This window comes from Ylistrum balloti, unplaced genomic scaffold (genome assembly GCF_031769215.1).
Source record: "Ylistrum balloti isolate Yb309-2 unplaced genomic scaffold, AGI_CSIRO_Ybal_v1 Utg370260, whole genome shotgun sequence".
Lineage (NCBI taxonomy): Eukaryota > Metazoa > Mollusca > Bivalvia > Pectinida > Pectinidae > Ylistrum > Ylistrum balloti.
The window spans coordinates 793,511-817,992 of NW_026782205.1; the positions used below are offsets into that span (position 1 = coordinate 793,511).

The window sequence follows — 24,482 nt, forward strand, 5'->3', positions numbered from 1 at the left end:
GTTATCTCGCTATCAAACTCTTTAAAACATAATTCATCAATACATAACATGAGCTGATGTAACACACAGTAAGAGAATTCTGATGAACAAAACACCCAAACTCATAGCTTCATAACGACATCATTGATGTATTGCACATTCCTTCAGTTGTGTTCAAAGTACATTACAATACAATGACAAGGTTTTCAGTTGCTGCAAAATCAATTGCGCTATGTAAAACAATAATCATGACTATATTTCAAACCAGTGGTTTTTCTTTTTTCATTATTAATATAGAAACCTATCCACACAGGAAGACGAACATTTTTTATTTAAAATCCAAATCACAGATATTCTGTATAAATATGTAATGATCCTACTGAAGGACCAATGGAAATTGTCAATATACATAACATATTCTAATTTGGGTAAGGTGACGTTATATTTCACCTGAGTAAAGATCAAGTACATGTCTACCGCCTAGATTTTAGGTCGTCTTCCTCGCATGAGTGAACACTCGATACAAACGAACTTGACGAGCAGGAAGTTAATGGATAAAGTGTTAACATTCAGTGAAATACGTATTTTGTTTAGTCTTCGAACAACGCACACACGAATCATACCAAAATAAATCCAACCAGGAAGTGTAAAGCAATACATTATTCACTAACACGCTTAAACCTGGGAGTGCTTATGTAAAATACAATATCTTTGTGAGTGTGTAGATATGCCGATATCTTACCGACAGTTGTATTTAAAATGAATTAGACAATCCTTTTCCGTTTTTCGTGAAAAATGCGTTATATCTTAGCTTTAAGCGTTTATCAAAACCGCCAAAAATGGAACCATCGAAATGTTAGTTATAAACTAATTTTGCGTTTACTCCATCTCGTATAATGTAGGATAATAGGACAGATTTACGGCACAAAACGATATATATCATACCAGAAAGAAGATTAGAAAACAGTCCGATGAAAAATCTGTCATTTATTCTAATATGTAGTATTATATTTCAGTGAATTTTCGTTTCGCTTTGGCCGAAAAATGTCCAAATGACAGCAAAATGGCAAAATAGGTAACTCTATGGACAGTACAGTGCCATGTGGAAGTTAAAAGAACGACCATGTGTTTTCCAATGTAATATCTTTTATTGAAAAGAAAATATTCAAAAATGGAAACTAATATATCAAGAGCAAAGCCCATCAATGAAAATATTAATAACCAATATATTCTACATCAATGCAATATTACAGTGTGCGTCACTGTATTACGAAATCAACCAATAAGAACGCAGGTTTTAACGCAATACACGATCTGTATATTTAAGTAGCAGCTGATGAAGGCGTTCTCATGACATTCCATGCGTGACATAATTTTGAAAAAAAAACAGAAACATGAGCCAGACGTTTAAGGCACTATGCATAAGAACAGGCTGTATACACTCTTTGTTACTTGTAAACCTTAGAGTGTCGTGCCGATCAGGTCTAAAAATACCTTTCATAGTCCAGTCAGATTCTACCCGGCTGGTTGTTACATTCAACTATACTGCACGGGTTACAGAAAGAGAGTGTCTACAGTATTAACGACAGTCTGGATTTGTACCTATGTCGGATTAACCAGGTAAGATTTTCGGGACATTTATCTCTAGATGGGAGGAGAATAATTGGTCAGCCTAGGGATGTAACTAGCGTTCCAGTGGTGAGTAGATGAGATAAGTTATTTATCACTAAGGGGGCATGAAATCGGCCAGGAAACAAAGGTATGTATACCTGTTCAATAGTGCACAGGTATACACAAAATGGAGGATGGCTTTATAAACGATGAGGAGAATAAAGGTAAGGCTATGCCATACTTATATCTTATAATAACGTTTAATATTAATTGATAGGAGCGTGTTTATATCCTCTTTATTATTGGTAGGTAATAATGTATTGTTAAGCTGGGCAGGTAACTCTACACAGACGAATGAACCAGGTGTCTTACTTACTGTATCTTCATCGTTTATAGTTTATGTGGTGGTAGATAGATCCAGTTTGTAATGAATTTTATTTTCTTGAGGAGGGTTATTCAAAGATACAGGACAAAACTTCAGTAAAAGGTGACTTTAATATAATCCATTAACTTAGTTATTGCAGATATATATTAAGCTGAACTAAAATAAACACACAACATCGGAGACATTGTATAGCGTTTTAAAATTCTAGCCGTGGAAACCTTATATCAGACCTTATTTATTCTCTGTAGCCTGTTGTGTTCGTCATACTCTGTGTACTTTCAATGCAATAGACAGGATCCGAATGATTTACATATACTTAAATATACCTTACTACGTAACGTATTTATATAATAATAGCTTATTGGTCACGTCTTTTCTTATTAAACCGGATGGTAAATTAGTCATAGGATGACAGTGAATTAAATTGAATTTCTTTAGAACAAACTAACATTGAAAAACACCCATTCATTGATCTGACTATTTTTGGTTTTATTGGTACATTAATTCCACCAGTCCATGTACCATAATCAACGATACATCACTGAAGACATGAGAACTAGCAGCTTTACAATCATTAGACATATTAAAAATGACCACTTCCGATGTGTGAAGCACGGGCACACCCAGTGATAACCATAGGGTGTACATAGTTGTTTTGTAGGCTACTCATTACATTTTAAAATGGGACAGTTTGACAACATTTTGTATGTGATTGGCATGTTTGTATGTTTGATGGAATTAACGATAACATTGATATTCAATATTGCGATGTTTCAACACTGATTACCGGTTTTGTTGGTTTTGTTTCCTCTGTGAAAAAAACCCCAGAAAACAATAAATGGACGGATGCCAATGTTTTGCAGACAATATATCACGCACATGTATATACAAAAATAAATGTTGAATTCAATGTCTGGTGAATAATATGGAAATAACTTCAAACAACACGTCGGATAAAGCATTAGATTTCTGAATCTTCATTATGCGTAATTAAATTGGCTTGATACATTATCCATGACGTCATTGTTTAATATATATGTATATATATATATCGCATGTTTAAAAACAGTTAAGTGTACTCTGAACAATTCAATGTTACTTTACTGAAGCTCAGCATAATGTAATGCATATATTTATTTACCTGTAACATTGCATAAGTAAGTACGTCTCAAAATGTCTAACCTGCTGAGCTGTTCCAAAATCGTTTACAACTGGTGAAGCTGTTCAGTTTTATTTTGGCATTGACGTCCTGCTTGGTAAAGAAAACATGACTATGATGTACATGTGTCACCTATATTACGTATATCACCTGCATCAGCTATTTAAGGCTGTATGGAATATCACATCGGTTAGAAGATTATAAAACAAAACAACAAAACAAAAAACACACAAACACACCCACGAGTGAATTGCACATTTTCATTCAAATTTAGAGTGAGATGCATCAGCGCCAAACAATGAATTAAACAGAATCATACAGCTGTTTCGTCCTTTAAGGACTAGCCAGTCTTGCTAAAGGCCTAAATTGAGAAATCTAGAAGGCGACTAGCAAAAATTCGAAGTGATGAAAACAAATCTGGAAAATCTAGAAGGAGAGGTGCAGCAGCCCAATAATAAAAGACTTTTCGTATTTTCATAAATCAGCTAATTTCAGAACATCATCAAGTAAATTTGTAGATTCTGAACCCTATCATTATTCCAATGGATTGAGACGTGCACGGCAGGTTACGACAAACCAGAGGGACTGAAAGGGCACCGGCGGTCCCTACCACCTGTTATCTCAAAGACACACAAATTAATATCATCTGTAAATACAAATTTAGAGTAAGAGAAAGTAGAACGAAAGAATGAATTAAACTGCATCATACAGCTGTTTCATTCTTCAGTAAGAACCAATATTCTCACGTCAATTTCTGCAATAAAGTTATAAAATGGACTCTGTAAACATTCACTATTGTAAATAACTTTTATTAATATCACAAACTAACCCATAGTGCTGATAAGGAAGTCATGACCTGCCGACCTAATATCTCACACTGCCACTTCTGGATCTGGAGTGAGAGTCAACATGTCTCTCTTTTGTGATATAACCATTATTGTCTACATCCTGGTGGTGTTTGGTCTAGTGTCACTGTATTTATGGACACAAAGAAAGGAAATTTATCATAAGATCGAGGTTGTTTGATGGACATTATTATCAAATGATCTAAATATTTCCAGAAATTTGATAACTGGTGTTTGAACATTCTGACTACCAACTCTTATGTCTTTGTGAAAAGTTATTGTCATACTGTACTTATCAACCTCTTAGTTCCTGGAATTCAACATATCCAAGAGAGCAGCATTTCCATTCTTACTCCGCTTAAATTAACGATTCTAATAGGGATCAGTCAAGTGTTTGATGTATAGGGCTTATTGCTGAAATTGACGTGTAAATCTTTGTTTTGTTCATATTTTGCCATTACGTTTTTTGTCGGCGTTTTTTATTCTCTTAATTTGGTATAGATACATCTACATATTTAGGTTAGTTGGCTTGTTTTATCAGTCAAGTTAGTGCAGATAGGTATGACCTAAACACTATTAAACTCCATTCCCAGCAGAAACCCACCTAGTCCTTCATATGTTCCTCGCGTTTAGGGCACATAATCTAAGATATGAAACAAACAAATAGCATTAAGGAGAGTAAATTAAAACATCTTAAGATCAAGTGTTTTTCTTACGTTTGCAAAGTTTTAATCGAAAAGGGTTCTTTTTATCTCTACTATTCAATGACTGCATGTTAAAGTTGGGTCTTATATAAATATAGAACGAACAGAAAATCATTGTAGGAGAATGAAATAAAAACGAAAATGCAGCTTTAGGTACTGAATGAAGGATATGTTCAGGATTTCATGTACACCGCACATCACCAGTAATTTTCATCAAATAAAAGAAATGCTAACAAAACATGCATATTATCGAAACCATGGAAATCACTTTAACCAATGAAATATCATTATATTGAAGATAGCGTAGTAACGTAGAATAAATGTTGCTGACATTTATATCTTTATATGAAAGTCAAATTAAAGAAAAAGTATCTATCCTTTTGAACTCAGGGAATACATGTTTCAAAGTTTTCCGCCATATAGTATACGACTGACGTATGAACACGCCTTTAACCAGTACGTAAGACTAGAGTCACCCACCGAAAAAGTACAAAAATAAAACCAGCTGTTCTGGATGGTTAAGTATCGTCTGTTTCATCGACCACAACTTTCCAAGCTGTTCTAGATGGTTAAGTATCGTCTGTTTCATCGACCACAAATTTCTCATGTAAAAAAACCCCAACGAAACCACCACAGCAACATTGATGTGAAGCACCACAAGATTGATGAAAGAGTGAATTAGACCAATCAGGCAAAAATATTTAAAATGTTTCAATTTTCCAAAATGTCATTATATATTATATGTTATTATATTTACTGATCAGATATAAGCGTTTGTATATAGTAGTCTTGATACGACAGTGCTGTGTAAGAGAAGCACATTTAAAAAAATATGGTAGATTTTAAAACCAAAATACGATGTACATTTTAAAGCTTTACTAGAGTTTCCAGAAATCCATGTATTTGATACACAGACTTTTGAATTTTCCAGATTATTTTTCGTGTGAATATTTTAAATTTCGTATACCACTTTTGACTGCGCCACGTTGGGTATGTTGTATATCGTGGTATGCTGTGTTTCTGAGCTCTATTGGTATGTTGTTTTCTCATATCCTTCTTTTTCCTGCCAAATTGGGCATGTTATATGTTACTGTGTATTGTGCTGATGGCATATTCCATATTTATTGTGTTTTCAGTCAATGTCTTTGTCATTCTGTGTTTGTGGCATGTGAGTGTGCCATTCCGTTGTTGTTATTGGGAATAGTCTGCGCCATGTCCATGGTTTTGCTATACTTTGTGTATATCTATTGGTATGTTGTTGGAACGTTTTTGTTTTTGTGCGCCTTTTCTAGTATGTGTGGAAATGGTCTACACTACACATGGTATGTTCAATGTGGTTAGGATGTTTGGGATTGTCTCCGCCATGCATGGTAACTATATACATATATTCCAAGTTGCTGAGCTGATGATCTCCAATTATGACTCATTCTAAAACTTTCATACAAGTGTTATTGAAACATCCGCTTCGTGTATTTTCTTTTTTTAAAAAACCCTTTAGAGTATGCAATCGCACGTCTAGATTATGTCACACCCTTATTGATATTACTTGTGTCACGAAAGTTGAACACGAAGGCAGACAGATATAAATGTAAAGCTGAATAGTGTACTTGATACTATTTCAATAAGCACATTTTGCATCACTATACAGAAGTATATATTAATAATTCTGTATTCGTTATGCGATATTATTTTGATGTCATTCGTATCTACACTGCGTAAATGCGTTTTCGTGACCATTATTGCTTGTAAGAATACCCTGTAATTGATAAGCCTATTAGATATCCAAATTACGAATGTGAACAACTAGCCAATGCATGAGAGTAAGGGTCACAAATGCCTAACAATAACAGTACACAACGCAGTATCTTTTCATCCCATTTTCAATAAAGAGTGCAAATTATGCGTTTTAAAGTTAATATTGGGTAAATACCTCTCAGGTTCGGCGTTGTTAGGGCCTTATGTCATGAAGATTGTTTTATTTGATTGGTATATTTAAATAAAAGAAAATTTAATATGAAATTTGACAATTCCATAAACTAGATAATTTACTGAATTGGATTCGTTGTTATATCTTTATATATTTTTTTTTGTGTTGGTTGAAAAATAAGAATAAAAAAATGGAAAGTGAAACATTAGATTTTTAAGTAAGATGATAAGAGAAAATCGATGAATCTATTTATGTATTTTCGAAATATAAACACAAAATCAGTAGAATGAGTCACAACGAATAAACAAATTGATAAAAAATACAGGGAAATGAAATCAGGAAATGAGATGTGGTCTTAGGCCATATGATATATTAATAATGTACAGGATGACCATGCTGTGTAAAGATTGAGTAAAGAACACCTACTTCCGGAGTATTGTATCGCCAACAAAGACTACTAAATTTAGACAGGAAATTTCATAAGGATGTTTTTATTATTTAATGCAAATAAAAGTCGTTTTACTTGATATTTGAATAATAGTGTATATTAATGGTTTCATCACCAAATCTCTTCTAATCATTGCAACTTTTTAAACATATTGATGATTGCTTTTACATTCACTGCTTCATTTGCTGTTTTAGGTACATGGTCTTAGAGTTATCATAACAATATTCGGACCTAAAGGGTTATCATTGAATGGGACAGTCGTTTTGAATATTGTCACTTATCTCGGATATATGTATGAAACAAGATATGTTATCCTTTTTCCCTCCTCCGTTAATGTAAAGCCAAGAACTTTTCCATATTCGCTACTAGTCATCGAATATCACTCTGCAACGATATTGAAAATGCCCAACGTGTGAGGTTACCTGCCTGCCATGTTTTAATTCATTCGAATGGTGGCACAGTTCAGCATATACACACGTACTTGACGTTGTTCTAAACGTATTAGATATGTAAACACGAAAATGATTGAAATATTGGGCTAGTGCACCTTCCCATCTAGATTTTGACTTTTCCTTCAGTTACTTTAGATTTTCCACAGCCGTCTCCTTGGATTCAAAATTTTGGCCCTTAGCATCACTGACAAGTCCCAAAAGAGACGAAACAGTTGTATGATGCAGTTTACTGCAATGTTTGACTCTACAGTATCTTACTCTAATTTGTATTAAAATGTGCAGTTCACTTTTGTGTGCAGTTCACTTGTGTGTACTTTGTGCAATCTTTCTAATGGTCTTGCAGTCGGAAAGGACATACCATATTTCTTGAAAAAGTATCAACTATCAAAATGGGAAAGTTATATGACTCTTAGCGCTTTAGACTACAATGTGAAGCAATTTCAGAGAAAAAAGTCTAAAGAAATTATCCAACCCCTATGCTTGCAAAATACACGTATCATCAGTGTAACAGTGATGTGAACAGAATATACCCTTAATGAAACTTATGGAACTTAAAAATCCGCATAAAAGAGAGTTCAAGTTATGTCATATATTGTAACCAAGACTTAACTAATTGTTTGGTTTAATTTTGAGTTTGACTATACCATTGACATACTATTAACGATACCTTTAATCTGCTTTTTCATAGATTTTAGTGAACCATTTACACATTCACTTGACATTAATCCTTTCTTCGGTTGTTGAAACTGTGCTTAACCTCTGTTCTCTCCTTAATTCTACACCGATGGTTAGAATTCCATTATCCATCATACTTACATATGTTAGACAGCAAGAAGCCTTAGTAATATGGTACTTAATATCAATTTTGGTTGTAATTGCTAGGTATATCATAATAAATTATTGAAGAAGAAGCGTCGGATTGATCGTACCCAGAATTCTATACATTTAAACAGGATATAGGTCATACTGGTGTAACCTATATTGTAACGGAAATTAACGGTCAGTGAATCACATGATCAATATTCATTGTTCATACGACCAGATTAGTTTTCAAATATGATAGGCACTGTGATGTCTGTGAGGACATATTTATATATGCTATTTTATAGCATGGTGGATCTGCTTTAAAGTTTAAATTGCCTAAATGTTTAGCCTAGGAGGTAACTGAGGACAATCCAAAGCGATCGAATATAAAATGGCCGTGTTGATCAGTAAATTTCTTTATCTTCATATAACTGATGATTTTAGAACAATGTCAAGTGTGTATGTATACAGCTGATTATAAATGTGACATTTATTTGAAAAGACTGGAAATGAAGTATCACATGTGATTATCAAGAAAATTGCGTTTAACAATTCCCAAATTAGAAAATACTCTTTTTATTTAGTAATTTCGTGTTTGAAAATAACCTGTTGTGTGTGAACTGGAGTTGAGTTAAATATGGTATCGAGATTTTTACATGCAGTTGAAATATGCAATGTCCAGTTTGCATATTTATAATAACGAGAAGAGAATGTTTTGTCTAAATGGATAACTGTATTATGACCATGAGAAAACGTCACAGTTGTATATATCCTATAAATTTGCAGGATGATTTAGGCAATGGGCGAATCAAATAACGTAATAGAAAACACTTATTCGTTTTAAGGAAATTGGTAAGGATTGAGAATTTCTGTAACTGAGTTGGGCATAGTCTATGATCGAGTTATGAACATCTATTATCAGTAGTAACGTCGGTAAAGACTAGTGTGACATGACTAAATCTGGCGTTGACAGTTGGAGTGTCTGTGTTTGGTAGGATAGATAAGAGTGATTTCGGGGTCGACACAGTTATTGTCACGGGCCATAGCGAGGCCCTCCTACCGTCCCACCAACACTTCCAGAGCACAGTTTGCACAAACACACCCGCACATACAGACGTTTAAAGGGAAAACTTTCACAAACATTACCGTAAATCTCCTCATAATGAACTAGGTAAACGTCAAACTTTACATCACGGTGCCACATCCCAGACCTGGTTATAACCATTATATCTACCTGTCACCCTAGTGTTTCTTAATAACCTTCACGTCACCATAACTCCCCAGTGTCATTACAGCCTTCAAGTCACCATATCGTTCCAGAGTGGCTTTCACTTTCATATCTTCCCAATATTATTGTAGCCTTCAAATCACCACATCATTGTAGAGTGGATATCACTGTCATATCTTCCCAATATTATTGTAGCCTTCAAATCACCACATCATTGTAGACTGGATATCACTGTCATATCTTCCCATATTACAACATTGTGTAGTTTAACTTCATCATTTCACTCGAATAGTAGATAATCATTATAATTTCTACGTCACTGTTTAACTTTTTTATTGTACATTTTACTGTATTTATTTTTCAAAATAAATCCAGTAAATATTGACCACAAGTATTAAGCGTTTAGATTACGTTGAGATGTTGTTAAAAGCTGAAGCATTTTTATTTTTTTTTAAACAATGATCATGGAAAGTATGAAACAAACTGTACTCATGGCTATCGAGCTATGAATTGATATTTTCGAAGATACAGGAACAATAAACCCTTGAAATAACAATAGATGGATCCAGTTATGGTTACAGCTTACCTGTATTTTGTTGATATCTGCTGCTCGTCTGTTAACGTACATGTCCGCTTAAACTGTTGAACTTATCATATGATGATATGATCTAACATTAAGACTAGTAGTAAAACCTAATGAATACGATAATACGTTATCATTTGAAGAAATATAATCTGAAGCGGTAGTGTCTTAGAGGTTTTAATTATTCGAATGTACGTTTATATATATATTGGTCGAAGGCTCGTCAACAGTTCTTCACCGATATCCGCTGTATGTGGGAAAAGAAACAACTTTCGAGAATTAGGTATTGCATTTGAATATAAAAATGTTTTTTAAGAACGTTCTGGATAGGGTTTTAGGGCCTTCCTTCTGAATTTATCATGTTCAAAATAATTACTACGAATGTGAACTTAAACTGAAAATTCTTGTTGATTTCAGAAATGCACATGTATAAACAATTGTGCACTGCTTTAGCCCTAGCTCACAAGTGTTGCCTATTACCTGGTATAATAACCGTCTGTTTCATCTCTACAATTCCTACCTGTGTTTTATTCTCGACATCATTTACTTGGACGAGAGGGCAATTGTTACTACCGGCATTTGTTCAGATGTACATAAAATGCTTCATAACAAATATATCATGAGTGGACTGCCAATATACATAAATGCCAAATACTAAAAATATGTGAAATAGAAAACGAAATGAAAAGTGTTTATGCACATAATCCAGGTCATTAATACACATACAACTCGGTCGATAAAGAAAAGGAAAAAACATCATTGAATTTGTTTCCTTAAGTAAGGGATTGCTTCGAAAGCAACCAGACTTTTTACAATTTTTTAAGAAATTGTAGAACAGACACACAAATGACACTCTCCAGTACAAATTTATGATAAGATAAAGTAATAAGAAGTAATTAAACTGTACCATACAATTGAGTTGTCCTTCTAGAACTTGTCAGCGATGTATATGGTCTTAACGTGTTAAAACCAAGGGCCACTGAGGCAATACAAAACTGGATAGAATTAATATCAAAATCTAGAAATGTAAGTGCTTGAACCCAAAAAATCTTATTTTCAAATAATAAATAATTTTTTTTGTGCCACTTATATTGATATCAATATTAATCCATTTTTTTAATATTCCGTGCTGTCAGGTACAAACGTAACTGATACTGAAGTATTATAACCGAGTTCACCCCATATAGCCCTGAAGAGGATGGTATAGTTGTCAAGCTACACACATACCGGCGTGTGCTGGATATAAAACCAAATAAAATATCATATGAGTGTTTGTTTGGGATTTACCAAACGACATTAATAAAAGCAGTACCCGAATATCAAATGAATAATTCCTGAAGTCCGTTATCTCCTGGTGGAGGCTTTACGTATATGAATCTGTTTATGTGTTGGAAAACTGAAGTGCTTGATACTAGAACAAACAATGGCCGTCGCACTTTAAGAATGTTTGAATCGATGTCCTTCGATGATAGCAGTTAGCTGATAAAATTAGATGTAATGTCCATTTTCTATGTTTATTTTAACCTCTGGCGTGATATACTTGTTCCAATTTATCAAATAAGTAACCTAATACTGTGCCATACCAAGGCTGGACTCGGCAGAGATCCACTAGCTTGCTAACCGCCGTCCATTCTGATATAGTTATTTACCTGTTGTGCTAACGCTGTGTTCGGAAGGAACAATTACTATAGGAATATCAGCTTTAGCAAAGATGGATGTCTTAAATGCTTTCATAAGACTAGTGCCAGACAAGTCATATATTTGACGTGCATGATGATCGCATTACATGTGAAATCACAAGGAAACATGTAAAACAAAGTTTATTTCAAATAAGTCATTACGCGTATGATGCTAAATTCTTGATTCCTTTGTATACAGGGAAGCCGGAAGTAAAACAATGGGAACACAATTAGAGTTTACAGGTAAGTAGCTTTGATCTTATTAATTTTTTAATGATTTTTCTTGCTTGAAAGCAATTGCAGATCAGTTAAGCTATATACACCTTTTTGTAGTTGTTGTTAATTTAAATATTTTTATAATGAAGAATGATCTTGTATTCATCTGTAACGTAATCGTATACCTTTATTAATTTTATAAATAATACTTCGTATCAAATGACATGTATACCTTAAATTAGATCCAGAGTTATGTCTTAGTGAAGGCATTTAAACACAAAGGCCTAAACCTTGTAATAACTGTTACGTTTGTCTCGTGCTCTTCATTGGTGAAACCATTATCCAAATCAACTGTAGGAGGTTTAATGTTCCTTGAATTCATACTCTTAATCACCGAATTCAAGTGTCAACAAAATGGTAAACAGTTAAGAATTAAGAATGATCATATAACAAGTGAATATAACGACATACCCAAGACATCAGGCACTAATGAAAATATATTTTTTCAGCAAATACCCGAAATTTAAACTCAACGAAAATATATGATTTGACAGTGTTCGGAATATATTAATTTTATCGCTTCTTGTTATCAAAAAAGCATGGATAAATGCGGAGATATTTAATCCGTTCGAATTGTTAGAATAATGTTTTTCTTCAGAAAGCTTTACACTTGCCAAACTTACAATGATCTACCATCGTGTAGTTTATTCGTAGCAGTAGTCATTTCCGTTCATGCGTAGTCATCAATGATAACAAATAAGCAATTCAGCGTTGGAAATTTGAAAAATCTGTTGGCCAATTCATGGGATTCACTGCCATACTGAGTATATAAGAGGTTAGAACCCAGGTTAGTAAATAATCAGCTGCATCGTATTGTCAATCGATCACGATATTGTTAAATCATCGATAAATTACATTTTTCAATAACAGGAGATTTCTGTTTTTAAAATGTAGTATTGACCTTGTATTTATAAGTTCTTATTAAGTTTTATTGATCGATTTCATTAAATAAAAGTTCAAAATAACTTTTACTTTAGTTGACATTTTCCCTTGCTTTGTGTGTGTTTTACTCATGCCTCAATGTTAAAAATGCAAGTTTGATCTTTTATTCTTGGCCTCTTGACCAAACTTCTCAATATAACTAGCATTCTGATTTTTAAAAAACCCTTTAAATAAAAATTCTATTGGAAGGATCTTCGTGTATCTAATTAGGCAATATAATTTCAAGTGTGATTTATTTATGGAATCCATATTAACATATTAAAATGATAATCATCTTCAATTTATTGCTTTTCATATACAGATTCGTGTGTAAAAATTCAAATAAAAGACTGTACACCCGGCACACAGCTTATCAACCCCTGCACCTGTAATTCCTATTTTGAGTGTGATACAAATTTCAATATTGTGAACCGGACATGTGCAGCGGGGACTCTCTACGATCACATCACTAACGGGTGTAATACTGCAATCAATGTAGAGGTCAAAGGAATATGCAGAACTCATGAACCATGGCTTCAGTGCTTGAATGAGACAGGAGGTAGGTCGTCGTATTTATAGTGAAAATGTCATAACAAATAAACGAACAAGATGATATTTGTGGTTCTGTCTTTTAAGATCATGGCACTGAACCTTATCGGTAGAGACTAGGCACCATATGCAAAGTATATCAATAACAATATACCCCAGTGTTTTTATGTAATTCTACATAGTTATAGTAATACAAATAGATAATCTTTTCATGAATCGTCTCTTTTTCACTGCTTCATCTGTTGCTAGCTGATATTCGGATGCTGGCACAGAAATGTGGAGGTTCTTATGTCTCATCAACAACACAGGCGATGACACCGCCCCAAGGGGAAGGATCAGATGGTGGCACAAACACTGGTCTGATCGTAGGGGTTGTAGTGGCATGTACTTTACTGGTGGTTGTTCTTGCCATCGTCGTCTATTACTGGTACAAACGTCAAAAGAAAGCACCGAAGTGAGTATGTCTACTTTTGGTATCTTTGTACTTCTAAGCATGCTACTTTTGGGTCATCATTGTTATATCATTGTATGCATAGTTATGCAAGGCAAAACAATTAATATATATTTCAAAAGAACTACTTTCAAAGTAAGACACACGTTTGTGTGTGTGTGTGTGGGTGGTGGGTGGGGGAGGTAATAGGGAGAAGGATTGACTGTCGAGAGAGAAAACCCGCATAGTTGAGCCGTGTTGATGTTTGCTGTTGTAACTAATCAGATGTATTTGTTAATATTGTTGTGATCTTTCTGTGACAACTGTTTGATTTCACGTATATTTATTCTTATTTCTCTTGTTTCAGAAAATTGAGAGATCATCAGGACAGTATCAATAATCCCAGTTATTTCAACAAGATCGAGCGCATAGACAGCGTGTATGCACAGATAGACGACAACATGGTAAGATTACACAGATTTTACTTCAATATATACACTGTTCTTGTTATGCGTTATGGAATAAGATACTATTCCTGTGGTGTAGGTATTTTCACTTTTATTTTAACCTCTTTTTATCTTGTAAAAGTAATTGATCTTTACACATTTTTATAACGTTTCTCGAATGAAACATAGGCTATCGATGCTGAATTTTCACTACAACAGAAGTGGCTAAAGAACACATTCCAGACATGCCCACTAAGCAACAATGCTACGTAGATGCTAAGATGATACGTGTTCTGTTCTGAAATCGAAATTATAATTTCATTATCATAAATAGATTCAACAGTGGTATTTCTTATTATGATATGAACCTTGCATTTAGTACAAAACAATGTTATCTCTAGTCCATAATTAAATCTCCGATGTCTACATTTGTACAAATAGATATCGTCATGATCTTTGAATTAAAATCTTTCCCAGTATTTCTTTTTCTCCAATGTTACCCTCGATTGTCATGCCAGAAATAATTTTACCTTTATTTTGTTATCAAAAATATGTTTTCGTCTTTAAGCTTTCTATAAAGTACTTAGTGTTGTATAAGGTGTTCAACGACCAATACAAATCTTATATTTTTAATAAATGTATCGACAACTTTATATATGAGGAATTAAAAAGCTCCCACGTTCCTACACCTATAACATTGACAAAATAGGCTCGACATTTCGTACAAAATGTATCAGACATTATTCTCTTTTTATAGAATAACCCTGTGTATAACACGAACTCACTGGCGAGTACACGTCCTCCTCTACCAGGCAACAGACCTTCAACTCAGTCACCGACAGGAGGTGATGTAAACAGTCTCGATTCGAACGACAAGGACAAAACCCTTGATCTTGATATAGCCTACGTGGAACCATCAGTAAGTGTCAACACCCCCAAGGTGTCACGAACCTCGGAAACAATGGACTCCTCCCATGGTTCTGTGTATTCCGAGGTTCTGGATCCGGAACCAACTTTTAATGATATTTCTACTCCGTATGACAACTCATGGCAATCATAGTACTCTGGTCATGACATGAAGGTTTACTTTCTTACATAAATACTCGGATTTCGTCAACACAAACCCCAGTTGTGTTCTCTGTTTCCTATCTGCTGTTGGGAAATTTCCTTTTTGAACTGATTGTTTTTTACTCAGACTTGCTGTAGAAATGATGTTTTTATACAAAGGAGGATTTTCCCTAAATATCTTCTAAAGTACTTGTAACTTTTGTAAATGGCTGTACTTCCGATTTGATAGAAGAAAAATTTATCAGCTGATTTAAACAATAACATATCATAATGTATCTATTTGTAACTTATTCCAATAAGTTCTAAATCCATATGATAGTTTCATAGTTATATATAAATTTTGAAATGTTTCACTCACTTTTGCAAAAAAGTTAATGACGTAGCATTTCTGTTTTCATAAATGTATGAATGAAGGTTTATAGGCATCAAGTGTGAAGACAAGCAATGTATTAAGGAAGACGTTTATAAAATTTCGTGTTTGGAAAGTGACGCGTTCCTCGACGACAACAACTTATGTGCTATATACTACAGATGACGTCTACAAGGATGATACTGTCCCTGGATAAATGAAGCATAATACCTGTTTAATGATAATTTATTATAGCAACAAAATATGTGATATATGTATATTACTACCTGTGGATAGAAGTGGGTAGGTTACACATGTAACTTATCTGAATGTAAAGGATATGAAATATCCTAATTTGGCGCAAGGAGGAACTTTGGGTGTAAAACTATTCTGTATGAACAATTTTTATTGTTTGAAAGAGAATATCAGCATATTTTTCTCTTCAACTATCTCATGCATGCTTCATTACGTAACATTTGTTACCTAATCATTCAATTAAGCAAAATATTATATATGGCATTTTCCTATTTCGATGTGATCTACGTTTTAATTTAGTGCTTGTATTTGTTACCATAAAATTGAAGTGTGCAAGGTACGTATATCAGTTTTGTCTTAATAACGTTGATTTGATATCATATTCACCAGAACGCAGTGCAATACTATAGCAATTGACAACAGTAGTTACGTCACAATTATGACAAGTGCGACACTCTGAGTGTCAGCATAAGTTGTGGATTACATCATTATTCATTAAGGTTTTAATAGGTAAAAAGTGAAAAAGTAAAACATTGATGTCATAACTTCTTAGTGCCTTAAACACAAGTAATGATTGATATATTTTATAAGGAAGTAAAATGCATGTCCGTTTTTATTTAAACACCAGGCATTAATTGTCCAGTATTAGCTACAGTACGGACACGAGGAAAACTATGTTACTGATAACTAATAAAATGTTCAATAACTATATATTGCACTTTTGGCAGTGTTATGTCCGTCATGTTCACAACTTCCCACAATCTTCATTATTATTAATAGTTATTATATTATTAAGTTATATTGATATGATGTCTGTTTTTGGTGAATCTCTGATCGATGAATCCGCTTTGTCTGAATAAAATACGAAAATATATGTCCAGTAACCATCTTAACGTGGATTTTTATCTTATTTCTGGTGATTTTCAAATATGTATGATTAATAGACTCGGGCATTAATAGTATCGTTATTCAATCAGAAATGACACGATGAACATTTTATATCCATGGTATGGGTCCACGTACATTATTTTCGCAGGTTTATTTCTTAAAATATGTTTTAGTAAGAGTATCAACACCAACGGAAATATTAAATCACAAGTTACCTCCCTTAGATTTCAATTTTTTTTCCTATTTCAATATTTTTATCAAAGCAGACAAATAAAAACAAAACAAACCGGTTTGTCTATAGCTTAAATGCCTAATATACACTAGACTAGTTGCTATGTGTATGTTTATTTACCATGTAGATAAAACTTGTGTAGAGCACGTATGTTATATGCTTTGTTGATCATGTTTCTACAGATATTTTTAATTGCGATATTTTTATCGGCAGTAACTTTGTAAAGATATTTGAGAGATATCACGCACCACTGTATCATTGGCTTTCTTCACTGATATGATCAGGTTATAAATCAGGTCAATCTGTACTGTTTTGAATGTCATTTTTCTCGATTCCATTTGTATTTGTGATATTGTGTCATTCCTTCAGAAATATAAACATGAATTTTCACATATCTTCCTGCATTTTTATTTTTCTGTCCGATAACAATATTTCGTGACGTTATTTGGAAGCAATCAATTAAAATGGACTGGGGTTACACAAAGATTGCACAAAAGGCACACAAGTGAATAACAACTTTTAATAAGATAAAATAAAATAATAGGAGAACACCAAAGTATACTGGGCAACCAACGTGGACGGGCTTGTTACCCGTACTATTTGTACATTCTCATTGCCAATTTGGGATCGAACCTTAGTCTCACTTTACCACTTTCCACTATATCACTAGACAATATGTTGACATGTAAATAATGTGTAAGCTATATATACATAAGAAAATATCATATTTAAAAAGTTTCTTAATGAAAATAACATTCTTGATACAGTTGACTTTGATTTGCTAACCCTTTAAGAACAAAAGTTTAAACTTCATGTCAAATTATGTCCTTTAAAAAGCCAATACTGATTCATTAACAAAATCTGAAAGACAATGTATGTTATGAAACTGGGGGTAAGATACAAAAGAAAATTTCAAATGGAGACAATTTAAAAGTACAAAGCGAAAACAATGGGGTATTCTAGAAAGTAATTAGGTGTCTTTTGCCACAATGACGTCACCCTTCATGTAAACTTTGGTTGATCAAAATAAGTAATATCAAGTTCTAAAATGACTTACATCAACCAATACGTTAGGAGCACTGCTATCGAGCATTGAAAACATTTATCTTCACAGTTCACATGAAATTGAAATATTTTCTAATCACATAATAATTATGTATATAAAATTGACTGGAATTTTCTTTGAAACAATAACAAAGATTTATAAAACTGGCTCACTACTGGAATATTCTTTGAAACAATTACAAAGATTTATAAAACTGGCTCACTACTGGAATATTCTTTGAAACAATAACAAAGATTTATAAAACTGGCTCACTACTGGAATATTCTTTGAAACAATAACAAAGATTTATAAAACTGGCTCACTACTGGAATATTCTTTGAAACAATAACAAAGATTTATAAAACTGGCTCACTACTGGAATATTCTTTGAAACAATAACAAAGATTTACAAAACTGGCTCACTACTGGAATATTCTTTGAAACAATAACAGAGATTTATAAATCTGGCTCACTTCTCAAATATTCTTTGAAACAATAACAGAGATTTATAAATCTGGCTCACTTCTCGAATATTCTTTGAAACAATAACAGAGATTTATAAATCTGGCTCACTTCTCGAATATTCTTTGGAACAATAACAGAGATTCATCGCTAAACAGTATGTGATTACTGTATAGATTACCACTGTGAAAGGTGTAGATGAAAACGAGAGGTTTAAAATAGCGGTCATATCGAACTGCAATGATAACAAAAACTAAGGAAGAGAGACCCCATCCTTATTAGTATACACATCGAAAAGAAATGAATAGACAGGTTTGTGAAATTTCAACAAAATCGGGAATTTTTTATCATTGAACAGCTCACCAAAATTGGGATTCTTTTAATCTTTGAACAGTTGTTCGGACAGGACAAAATGATAAATGTTGAGTATTTACCTCCTACTAATATTTGCGTTACCTGGACCAGGCAAAAAACTTCTGTAAACAATCATCCGCAAAAAAAACAATTTAATATTTGTAGACATGCACGCCTCGCTGAGTTTGTCAAAGCGAGAATATATAATAAACTGTGAACCACTTTAACTTCTTTCCATGCTACAATGCATTTCAATAGTTAAATATGTAAACTGAATAACTATGATCAGTTTTACATGATGTATATTCAATTGTCAAAGTCAGAAGTTGTTCTTGCCATTTATTGTTATTGAATCACACAGTGATGGGCACAAATGTTAAATAACCAGACCGTATTCTTTATTAAAGTGCACCACATATTCAGCTACTTTTAAGGTCAATAAATATTGATAATAAATAAAGGCATGACACCATCAATACATCTACCTGTAGACAGAACTAACTCTTAATCCATCGAATAAAGACGAAAGATTAAAATTTATCTTGTAAGATGTTAAAAAGGTAGACGAAAACCAACTCTAAATTGATTTTAAATAGAAATAGATTATAAATGCGTTTTTATAGCAGACAGTCAAGGGGTATAAGTGAAGTAAGACCTTGTGCTCCGGAAAAGTAATCTTTCTCTGATTAACAAGAGAACCAAAATATTGACATAACATATGGTTATGATCCATAAATCCCTGCCATCAGTGCGAATGTTAATAATTATATAACCACAGATAACATAAAATAAAGCGAGACAGATTTATTTCAGTGCTAACTATGTACAGCAAACTCAGCGCTGTGACCTTATCTTTTAAAGAAACGATTTCAATTGCATTGTATTATTCCAATCAAATGTTTCATTTCATGACCGCAGTGTTCGGTATGTACGTGCTGTGAACTGGACACAGAATTCTGACATTTAATTAAATGGTCTAATTTGTGTATATCAAATGAACGCTGGTCAAATATGGTGTGTTATCTTGAAAATGAGTTAATATTTGTCTCACTTTAACAAGACGTGTCCCTATACCAACACGTGGGTTGATTGTTATAGGACTATGAAATATGAAATATGAATGTTTATGGGTTGCTAGGTAGAAAGCTAATCTTGTTTCTATAATCACAGCGTAACCTGGTCGTAGGAGATGTACTTTTTGAAAGATCCCATGACAGCAAACAAATAGGCCTTAAATAGCTTAATTTTATTTTTCACATGTCAAATTTATACAATTGACTAAATCGATCATTCAAAACAAACACTAGCTGGATATCTAGATAAGAAACCCGAGAAATCTCCACGTTGAAAAAACACAATGATATGGGTTCAACACCAAGCCCGTCTGGAAAGCTGCACCATAACACAAGGACTCCGACTGTACTTACTGAACAAACATAGACATCGACAAGAGAATGGATATTTGTGAGAGAAAATGACCGACTTATTGGCTCTCACTGTATAAATGACCACATTACGTGGATTAATATTCAAATATATCCTAAAGGTAAACCTATTTATCATATCTTAAGTGGGATCTAGCTATTCACTTTCAATACACCGTCCCATCGAACGACCATTAATTGTGATGAGCGTAGACTGGCCACTCCATAGACAACACACCCCTAATGTACATTGGGGTCAAGAGCTAATGTCACACGCCGGACGTGCAAAGCCATACACATTCACAGCGAGTTGATGTATGTTGAGGTGGCAACAACTCACGGGACATGAAATATACGTCTTACAGTCCGATATTAATCAAGCTGATGAGAGGAAAGTTTATAATTGCAATTTGGAAATTCGCTAATACGGATACGTTTTCCTAAATGACTGTTGAATGTGTGTGCATCAAATGTTAATACACAGATTTTATTTAGATGACAGGACGAAGTACTAGGTCAACATGCAAGTTGTGTATCAACTATCAAGCAAGCCAGTCCATTAGAAGTACCAGCGGAGATGGGCCTCGAGTAAATTAGCACGATTGTCACCTAGGATATGATAACGATACATGCAAATATTCGCACTAGGTAAGCGAGCTATCCATTTATCGGTTCGTTGACTCGAGAGAAAAATAACGCGCATTGCCTTTATCAGCATGCGAGATTGTAATTAATACATCGGAGTTGAAGGTACGGATATTCTAATCCAATTAATTTTTCAAATTAGTGATACTTATTAAAGCACACGGACAACTGGTTGATAACAGTGTTAATGGAACGTGGATACCGTTGGTAGGATGTGTTTGACAACAGTCATTTGTTTTTATGTTGGAACCTGAGGAACAAGATCTTTGTGCCATATACTTCATTCAGAAAAAGTGACACTAATTAGCAGATATAAAAGCTGTGGAGGGTCCATATTACAAAAAATTACCAAACGAGTGACATGTACTTGTGTTTTTAAACATCGTAAAGGATTAAACATGACAAAAGACACCTTTCTAGATGAGCTAGACGTTCATGCCAAAAGGGAAGCCCCACCCGTTAACAATGCATGCGTGCCAGACATATATAACAAACTGGATGCGGACGCCATTGAAAGGACTCGTGTAATTAATGCAATGCTAGACAAACGTCTCGTTGTACAAGAAAAGGTTCTGACCAAATACCAGCACCAAGCAGAAGTGTTTTACAAGAAACAAAAAGAGAGAGTGACTAAAGAGCTGAGAAAGGTTCAACATAGACTTCCAAGTATGGACGACTTCCATCCCAACGTAGAAACAAGTACTCGTATCAAGAAACTGCGAAGGGTCCAATGTCACGTACACACTCCAGTAGGATTCACAACAACGCCTCGGGAAATTAAAGGCATCCCAGCGGAGAGGGATAACAATCCTTTCTGTGGTCGATTCTTTTCGCATCACTTACCGACAAAGGCTAAATGGTACAAGGACGTGCCGAAACCCTCACGTTTAATGTACCGCCATTTGGGACTTCCCCCACACGCCGTCAACAGACGGCTAGTATTGCTCATGTCGCGAGGGCTTAGTGCTAGTGACAATTTCCTTGCAGCAGGTCTTGCTCCTCCTATCAGTACAGGCGACAGTGGGGTGATGTCGGACAATGACGATGCTATGACAATATAAGAATTCCAGGATTTCGTTAATCGTATAAAGTGTTGTGTTTTGGTGGCAAGAACTACCGCATATCCTTTACATGATATCCAATCATCATTTTGGAGTTTTGCGTGTGTCCATTCAAGAGAACAAACAAGTGTTTAATAAACATTTAAATACCTTGTACTTAATCAATTATGAAACGAAACTCTTATTTAAAAGAATTCAAATCAGGATTATATGTAAACCATAATAATCATATTCCATTTTAAATTCACAATACTAATGGATTTGTAAAGCCAACGCGTTACACCCTACGCTACCTCAGATTAAATTTTGAAAGAATATACACTGTGATTTTACTGTCAGGAAATTTCTATTTGAAATAAACCAACAGGGACAGCTTTCCACCAAACTGTACAAGCGTGATTATTTTAATTCCTTTCTTCTGGATTTTCCATTTCTGGGCACCCTCAATCGATGATGTTTATGTCGTGGTAGATTTTTATTCAAGGACTTGTTCCCAATATCACCATTTTCGTCAACTTGTCGGAATTTTCCAAATACGCTCAAATCACAGGTTTTCGAGAGATGCAGGTTGATGAAGATCTTGGGGAAATCTTACGGTCGTACCGTTTGGATGTGTTTGGTGTTTGATGGTTCCACTGTTGTTTACCCGATTTGGGAACGTGACATTACTTACTTTATTTGATAAAGATTTACATGGTGAGTAGCGTTAATGAAATAGAGGACACTTTCAGACGCTTATCCTTCCGGCACACAGTTTTACGATCTTTCTTTCATTCGTATTTTGCCCTTAATTCATCGACTTTGATTTTAAAGTAAGATTATATTGACATGTATTTTTGTCAATATTATTATTCACATGGCAAACATGATTTTAAAATATTTTCTTCTTTATTGAAATGTTTAACTGTGCTTATGTTGAATGGAATAAACAAAACATTCAATGGTTGTCAATTAATGACAAGCCGAATACTTTGGAAAGGTTTGTTATAACGATATATGTCCAACTCAATCTTCAAATAAAGATTACAACACCAGGTTGTTGTATATTCCAAATCCCATGGTCAGAATCCATATATGTATTTATGTGTATAACATACAAACCATGGAGATAGGAGTTTGTGTTTAGTCTCTGTTGGCTGTAAGGTTATGTTTTACCTGCTGAATGCAGTTAAGGTTAGATCAGTATTGTTGACTCGACGATAGTCAGTGTTGACATAGACGAGGGTTCTAATATAATCGTGTGTGCACGGTCTGTTTGTTTTGATTCAACATCGCCATACATACCTTTGCCATTAAACATCACTTGTGATAAGTGCCGAATAAATATTACGTCCTTTTTTAAATTAAAGTTAACGACACACAAGCACTCATTACAGACACTGAATAATATGAACATCATTATCTTTATATTTTAAGAGACACAAGCACTCAGTGAACAAAAACATGTTTTTACTTTACTGCATCCAAGCTCTTTACGAAACTAAAAAATAAAATTCAGTGTTGCTTTTTGGATCACAAGCACACAGTTCGAGAGTAAAAGCATTATGTTTTGTTCTTCTTTCACAGTACCTTTATAAAGACAGACTATTTGTTTTGTTCTTAGATATTGTACAAAAGGCACACATCGATCTCCTTGGACTGCTCTTTGATGCAAAGGACTGAAACTTTGAAACCAAGAAGGCGACTGCGGAAGATCAAAATTGATCGGAAGAAATCTAGAGGAGCATTCGAATCCCATGATTAAATAAATTTAGTAATTTCCATATATCTTATTTCAAATTAGAAATAAGTCAGGTGCGTGTGTATATACAGACTGTGGTATAAAAGAACACAATCGAAGTTAATTATATGACATGACATTGAATAACTACACTGACATTGGACTTACTCACATTTACAAACATAATAGTTTCGACAATCACTTATTTCTTTCGGAACGTAACTGACTTAATATCTCTATTGAAAGTGATCAATCATTAAGGGATATTATAACAGTATACAATATTGTGTATTGTGAGATATCAGGGAATAAATTTTTAATACCTAAAATACTGTTCATTTAATTAATTTGCGATGTCTGATAACAAGAAAAGGCATTTCATAGGCTGTTTGTCATCTAATTCTTTTATTTGTAAGATCATGACAATACAAATTCTGAAACGAAATATCAATTAACGTTAAACATTCTCCTGTTGATGTCGTTGTCCATCTAGCCGCTTAGTGTTGAACGGGATTATCCAAATATTAAGTGGATGCAATACTGGCAATCCTCT

At 33.9% G+C, this 24,482-nt stretch overlaps 2 protein-coding genes across 2 annotated transcripts; both read left to right on the forward strand.

The window, feature by feature from the left end:
- Window positions 1-1,715: 1,715 nt before the first annotated feature.
- LOC132552607 (uncharacterized) lies at window positions 1,716-15,486 on the forward strand. Its single transcript, XM_060216793.1, has 6 exons — window positions 1,716-1,738; window positions 12,004-12,047; window positions 13,324-13,560; window positions 13,800-14,004; window positions 14,348-14,444; window positions 15,184-15,486. Exons 1-6 carry the CDS (start codon window positions 1,716-1,718, stop codon window positions 15,484-15,486), a joined length of 909 nt encoding a protein of 302 aa, XP_060072776.1.
- Window positions 15,487-21,546: 6,060 nt separating this feature from the next.
- On the forward strand, window positions 21,547-22,209 carry LOC132552578 (uncharacterized). Its single transcript, XM_060216762.1, has one exon. The coding sequence runs from the start codon at window positions 21,547-21,549 to the stop codon at window positions 22,207-22,209; it is 663 nt and encodes a 220-aa protein (XP_060072745.1).
- Window positions 22,210-24,482: the final 2,273 nt, after the last annotated feature.

Bases quoted from the DNA above. Each gene is read 5' to 3' on its own strand.
- LOC132552607 (XM_060216793.1), top strand. From the start codon at position 1,716: ATGAAATCGGCCAGGAAACAAAG. The intron at 1,739-12,003 runs GTATGTATACCT...CTTTGTATACAG, and splicing joins AAATCGGCCAGGAAACAAAG to GGAAGCCGGAAGTAAAACAA. The intron at 12,048-13,323 runs GTAAGTAGCTTT...TTTCATATACAG, and splicing joins AACACAATTAGAGTTTACAG to ATTCGTGTGTAAAAATTCAA.
- LOC132552578 (XM_060216762.1), top strand. From the start codon at position 21,547: ATGACAAAAGACACCTTTCTAGATGAGCTAGACGTTCATGCCAAAAGG.